Source organism: Sebastes umbrosus, chromosome 2 (genome assembly GCF_015220745.1).
Source record: "Sebastes umbrosus isolate fSebUmb1 chromosome 2, fSebUmb1.pri, whole genome shotgun sequence".
In the NCBI taxonomy this organism is placed as follows: domain Eukaryota; kingdom Metazoa; phylum Chordata; class Actinopteri; order Perciformes; family Sebastidae; genus Sebastes; species Sebastes umbrosus.
Window position 1 is genome coordinate 32893141 of NC_051270.1, and position 7405 is coordinate 32900545.

General features: G+C 41.7%; 1 protein-coding gene across 1 annotated transcript; it reads right to left on the bottom strand.

The window, feature by feature from the left end:
* Window positions 1–5886: 5886 nt before the first annotated feature.
* LOC119501652 (relaxin-3 receptor 1-like) lies at window positions 5887–7405 on the bottom strand. The gene has a single exon (XM_037792150.1). It carries the CDS (start codon window positions 7244–7246, stop codon window positions 6074–6076), a length of 1173 nt encoding a protein of 390 aa, XP_037648078.1. The 5' UTR covers window positions 7247–7405; the 3' UTR covers window positions 5887–6073.

Below are 7405 nucleotides of genomic sequence, written 5' to 3' on the forward strand. Positions count from 1 at the left end.
AGTCATTAGACAGTTTGATTACTGTTTAATTAGCAAATAATAATCAAAGTGGATCATAATGATATTTATTATATCATGATAGGCCTATATAATATCTGTAAACTGCATTAACTTTATGGGCATCTTTGAGCAAACTACAACTGCAGACAACTAAAACATTTTTTTATTGAAAACATCGTTTGAGATGCTAAAATGCCAACAGCATCAACAGAAGATATGTATGTTAATTTTAAAGCCTCGCTGTGTGATATGTAGATAGATAATATGTTGCTTACAGCCTGGTTTAATTAAACTGGCAGGTTTGCCACATGGGTCATTTTCTAATTCAAACCTTAATACAGCATTCCTACCATCAGAGAACAAAACAATTTGCCTTCAAGCACAAAGACGGTGACTGTGTAGCCACCTGCTGATCAAACATCATTAACACCTACAGATTGGGATTGTTTTCAATGAAAAAATCTAGTTTATATGCAAATGGGGAATATTGTAAATTATTGTTGGTGTTGTTCTCTGAGATAACAGAAATAATAAGTCAACAGAGCTCCCGTGTGGCGGTGCTGCTGAGTGAAACTGTCTTTTGTGTTCAGGGATGCAGGTTGGATTCATTCAGCTGACACATGCTAACCATCTGCTGCTGACAGTGAAAACATATTGATCCTTGAGGGGGGAAATTAGATTGGTGCAGCTGCAAATGTAATAAGATTCAGCGAGGACAAAAAGAGACAGCAGACACACAAACCGAATCAAAGATGAGTAATAAATCCAGGTATACAAAACACAGTCAATACAGTCTATAAATGTAATCATGCTGCAGAACATGTGACAGTAGATGGACAGATATGAGAAAGTATGGATTCATTTCTGTGACACGTTTACTCATAAATGTTACTTATAACATCTGCGTGATTACTAGCTACAGTAAATGTGGATTAGTGGATGAAATGTGTGCTGAATGTCATTAAAAATGTGTGAATGTAAAACTTAAATATGAAAAATCAAGATTAATAGAAATTGTTGACTCAAAATCAAACCCAAATACCATAACTGAAAGCAAAGAGTGGAGATTTCTTCTAATTTGTCTGCTTAGTCACCAGAGTGCAATGACACTTTTGGGAAATGATCAAAAGAACAATACAGGATACAAATCCTGCTGTGCACTGGTTGATAAGATTCAACAGCATGAATACTCACCCATTAGCTTTTTAACAATTCGCTGAAGCATAATTGAAAAAGTACTCTAATGAAAATTCTTTCTCTGTTTGATTTTGTAGAAGGTTACACAGTACAGTACGTGTGTGTGTCTCTTCCTGCCAAAGCCATCAGGCTTCCTTACAATGAGAACTGAAGTATTCACACCTCACAAAATGTCACGGAGAAGTTATGATGGTGTCATATGTTCTCCTAAAACGTCAAGTCAAGTCAAACTTTATTTATATAGCACGTTAAATAACAAGCGCAGTTGACCAAAGTGCTGAACATGTACGTGATAAAATTGAATACAAAGCAAACAACAATAAGAACAGAGCAAAAATAATAACAATAAAACATAACTTGGTTGGCTTCTTCAATGTACAGTTCAACTATTTGACATGAATTTAATTAGAGCGATTTAAAGGTACAATCCATGTTTTAACACAGGGATTAACCCTACATAAATAAACCTTTATCAATTAATGTTCTCTGAATTGGTAAGATCTGTATGTACTCTGTAATGGTTGTAAAACAGTCTTATTTTCAATATGTTTCAGTAATAATTTTATGATTTTCCATCTATAAGTCAAACTGAATACTTGTCCAGATTACCTGTAGCTACTTGTTGAGGAGATAACCATGGAGGAAATGAAACCTATGATCACAATAGTCACTGTTATGACTCTATTACTCACACTGGGCAAATAAACGATTCCCCATTTTTATGGGGACCCCCTGGAACTCCCTCAAGGACCCTTGGGTGTCCCCGGACCCCTGGTTGAGAACCACTGCTTTAGATAATGATTTAATTACAACTACTTTACTTGTATTGCTTGTAAATTGCTGCTCGATGTACAAAATATATGGATTTTCTTTCTGCCTAAAGTAATGTATCTGTATTGAAATAGTTCTCTCTCTCTTGATATTAAACCAAAAAACATCAAGTATTTAACAGGGCTGTCAATCAATTAAAATATTTTATTGCGATCAATCGCATGATTGTCCATAAGTAATCACAATTAATTGCAAATGACTCACACATTTTTTTATCTGTTCAAAATGCACCTTAAAGGAAGATTTTTCAAATATTTAATACTCTTATCAATGTGGGAGTGGACAAATATACTTGCAAATGTATGTATATATTTATTATTGGAAATCAATTAACAACACAAAACAATGATAAGTATTGTCCAGAAACCCTCACAGGTACTGCATTTAGCATAAAAAAATATGCTCAAATCATAACATGGCAAACTGCAGCCCAACAGGCAACAACAGCTGTCAGTGTGTCAGTGTGCTGACTTGACTATGACTTGCCCCAAACTGCATGTGATTATCATAAAGTGGGCATGTCTGTAAAGGGGAGACTCGTGGGTACCTATAGAACCCATTTTCATTCACACATCTTGAGGTCAGAGGTCAAGGGACCCCTTTGAAAATGGCCATGACAGTTTTTCCTCGCCAAAATGTAGCGTAAGTTTGGAGCGTTATTTAACCTCCTTCACGACAAGCTATATGACATAGTTGGTACCAATGGATTCCTTAGGTTTTGTAGTTTCATATGATGTCAGTGTCTTCACTCCAGCCGTAAAACTGAGAAATGAGTGGCGTCAAAACAAATTTGCGTTAACTTTGACAGCCCTAGTATTTAATAATCAGTACTTTCCTCCTCTGTCACTCGTCCTGGGGTTTCTGCCTTTTTTTCACTGTTAAAGGTTTTTTTGGGAGTTTTTCCTTATCTGAGTTGAGTGTCATTAACGCTTCATGATTTTGGGTTATATAAATAAAACTGACTAAAGAAACAATAGGGATCATGGACTGATATTTACAGAGTCCCAACACTTGTTGTTTCAGGGAAAAATCTACAGTTTGGACACTTTATGATCATCACCGTACACCATCATCCCTGCTGGGGCAGACTCTCATTAGCACACAGACCTGGCAGCATCTGCCTGCAGCTAGGAGACTCCCTCAGCTCCGGACTCTCCTCCTGCGTTGTGTTTACTCAATCACCTGAAGAGGACCTGCGCCGCTGCCGAATGACAAGTGACAGCTGGACCCTCTGCAGCCACTATTAACCCTGGGTCTACCTGACACAGCCTCTGAATTCAGCATTGATAGCAGTACAGGCTGCACATGATGAAAAGGTGTTTGGAGCTGCGGTATTTAATCCATAAGACCTTCACTAGTTTGATCGCTTGGACTCCCGTGTTCTTTCTCAAGAATGACTCATCCAAACAACGTCACTGCCAAACAACGTCACTGCGCTTCCTTGGGTCCTCATCAGCACAACACCTGCCAAGTGTGAAGTCGATCAGATGAATCAACACGCTTTCATCCCAACTCGTCACATACTGACGCTTTGGTGTCACTTTCTAACGAGCTGCATAGCCCAGCACGTCAAGCTATGACGCTCCACTACGGTCGCAGGAAACAGTTGGTTAACAGTTAACATTGTGAATTCAAACAAAACCACTAAGTTAGGTTTAGGAAAAAACATCATGGTTTGGCTTAAAATTACTACGTTTGTAACGTGAAACTTAACGTCGTGAACACAAAGACAAACAACATGTTGTTGGTTTGTTGGGGTATCGAGGTCACCTGCTCGAACCAATCACGAGCCAAGCACGGCCGCAGCTTGTCAGCGAGAGAAACTCACAGCTGCCAATCATGACGTCTCAACTCTTTTTTATAGCATCAAATAACTAATTAATAACTAATCAGTAAAATGAACACTTGAAGATAAATCAGCGTGATAAGAATTACCTAAAATGACAGAAACCTTCTTTGGGAAAAATGTATTTGATGTGTACTTTGACTTTTTAGTTTAGCCTATGTCCCATCTGCTAACATGGAGGGGGCAGGATTTATGACCTCTACTGCAGCCAGCCACCAGGGGGCGATCCAGATGTTTTGGCTTCACTTTTGGGGAGCTGTCATGTCGTCCATCTTTATATACACAGTCTATCCTTGGTATCACACGCCGAGGAGTGTGACAAAGTGTCGTTATTTGACGCACTGGGAATGAGAACGGGATGGATGAATGGCTGTCGAGGAAATAGAAGGACAGCACAGTTTAGATGCTTGAGGGGGACATTTTTTATGTACACAAAAGAAGTTTATAACTGAGTTCGGGAACAAAGACCACGCCTCAAACACATCCCATTTCCACACACAAAAGTATTTAAGTACACCTGATACGTTCACTTCCCCATGACTCAGTTTTCACATCCCTCTCCCAACCCCTTTTTCTTTACTCTCTCCTTTTTTCTCTGTCGGCTGAATACAGGAACCATTGGGGGCTCTGTAAAGATCAGAGCTTGTGAAGAGATGGCTCCTGATTCCCCTGGTTCCCTCTCTGCCTCTAGCCAACACCTGTCCAACATCGCTCTCCTCCATCCATTCTTCCTCAACTCTGATTCCTCTTCTCATCCCCTCATCCCTCATCCTCCTTCCTAACCCATCCCTCCTACATCATCATTGCTCCCCTACATCTTCATTACGTAATCAAATATTCTAAACCCAGATTGTTACTGACATGGTCTTTGTTAGTGAATACATGACTACATGAATACATGCCAATCTTCTATTTAGAGAATTGACAATGCCCCATTGAAGACAAAGTTAACTTAAGTGTGAAATCTATAGCCACTTGAAATCAACCACCTATGGAAAAGGCAATTTATTTACAGACAGACTTTACATGAGTAGAAACAACATTGTGATTCTATTTGAATCTGCAAGATCCATTATAAATCTTTCTTCATAATATAATCCCATATTTTGCCAGTCCTGTGAGTCCTGTGTCTCCGATTCGATTCCAACATGGAGACGTTTGTCCCCTGTGTCCCCTGTCTCTCTGTTGTCCTGTTTCTGGTCCCTCTTCGCTGCCAATTAAAAGCAAACATTTCATAAAAGTCATCTCACAAAGGACAGAAAGAAAGAAAAGCTGAGTGCAGCTGCATTTTAAAAAAGGAGAGAGAGGAGAGAGAAACTGAACGCACGTCGGCTTGTTGGAATAAAGTCATTTCATGAGACAGTTGAAAGGATTCAATAAATGTCATAGTTCATGTCATGATGACAGCCAGGTGAGAACGTGCACAGCAACTGTATGTAGTTAAAACAAATAATCTAATTTGGGATACCAGTGAAAGCATTACGCACAAGTCATGACAGTTACAGGTGGACAACCAGCAGTGGCGGCCGGCCAATAGAGGGCGTTAGGTCACACACAAAAAACATTACTACTACTACTACTACTACTACTACTAATAATAATAATAATAATAATAATTATACAAATTATACAAATTATACAAATTGTCAATATTTGTGTGTTTTGAATATGGAATACACCCAGTAATATGTGTAATTTGATTGTAATATGATTATATTTTGTATTAATAATCTGAATCTGTAAAGTAACTAAAGTTGTCAGATAAATGTAGAGGAGTAAAAAAGTCTAATATGTCCCTCTGAGATGTAGTGGAGTAGAAAGTAGCAGAACATGGAAATACTCAAGTAAAGTACAAGTACCTCAAAATTGTATTTAAGTACTTAGTTACATTCCACCACTGAGTACATGTTATACTGTTGTGTTTTTCAAAGCATTCTTTACTCTTCCTGTTGGAATAAAATAATTGTTAATTATTTAACTGTAAAGTAGTAATGTGTTTTTGATACCTTCACTTTTTTTTTGCATTAAATCATACCAGGATGTTTGCTGAAATTGATTGGATGTGGAACAGCCCTATACCTAGAAAAATGTCCACCAGCCGCCACTGGAGCATTACGCACGAGTCATGACAGTTACAGGTGGACAACCAGAGCAATACAAAGCAGCAGCTGTGGAGGTCTGTGTTTCACCAGGCTGAAGTTACTGGGCGTATGGGATCATGTTGTTGCTCGGTAAACCTTTCCGGTCTATGATGGACAGCGTGTAGTCTCCGTTGTCCAGACTCTGGAGAGGAACCACTCCCTGCTGGGTCTCTCCGTGCGTAAGGTACCTCGCTGCGCAGCTCTTGTTGTTGTTGGATGTCGGAGCTGAGGAGACTCTCCAGAACAAGCCTCCGAGCATCTTCCTGATCTCCGGCCTCGTCAGACAGTACAGCACCGGGTTCAAGCAGCTGTTCGCATGCGCCAAGCACACCGTAACCGGGAACACGTACGTGTGCACCAAATAATAGGTCTTATCCCAGTCCACCGCGTTCAACTTCACCAAGACGCCCCAGAAGGTGATGGCGTGGTTCGGCATCCAGCAGCAGAAGAAGCTCAACACCACAATGGCGACAGATTTGGTGACTTTAGACCTCCGTTTGGGGTTGCTCCTGCTGCCCATGCTCCTGAGTCTCACGAAGCGCAGCAGCATCAGGTAGTGGACGGAGACGATGAGGAACGGGATGATGAAGGCTATGAGGATCTTCTGGATGTGATAGAGCGCCAGCCAGTCGTGTCCCTCTGGGAACTTGAGGAGGCAGAGTTTTTCTCCAGCCACCTCAGTCACGGTGGAGAAGATAGTGGTCGGAGCTGTGGCCAGAGTCGCAAACACCCACAGCACCGCGCACACCCACTTTACGCACCGAGACCTGCTGTGCGTCTTCTTCTTGAGAGCCGAGGCGACGGACCAGTAGCGGGTGACGCTCATGGCGGTGAGGAAGAACACGCTGGCGTACATGTTCATCACGGTGACCGACAGGATGATCTTACACATGGCGTCTCCAAACGGCCAGCTGAAGTCCAGCGCGGTGTCCACGGCCCAGAAGGGCAGCGTGAGCACGAACTGGAAGTCCGTCACGGCCAGGTTGATGATGAAGACGTTGATGGTGGACTTCTTACGAACCTGTCGCAACCTCATGAGGAAGAACACGAGCAGGTTGCCCACCAGACCCACCGCGCACACCACGGAGTACACCACGGAGATGAGGATCCGCAGGATGGGGGTGCCGTCCGCGCTCACGTCGATGTCCTCGAAACTGAACTTGTCATCATGTCCAGGTGAGCTCCGGTTGTTCACAGCTAAAGTGCTGTGGTTGAATATGACGTCATCCATGTTTTAAAGTTGAGTACCTGGACTCACACCTGCTGCGTTCTGCTGCGCGCACTGCAGGAGACAACACCTAGAAGCTCCATGCGCAAAGTGGCTCAGCTGCTCTTCATCCACATCCAGTGAGCTGGAGTCTGCTTTTATACAGGTGTGTCGCTCCTCTGC

Coding starts and splice junctions, on each gene's coding strand:
- LOC119501652 (XM_037792150.1), bottom strand. CDS start 7,246: ATGGATGACGTCATATTCAACCACAGCACTTTAGCTGTGAACAACCGG.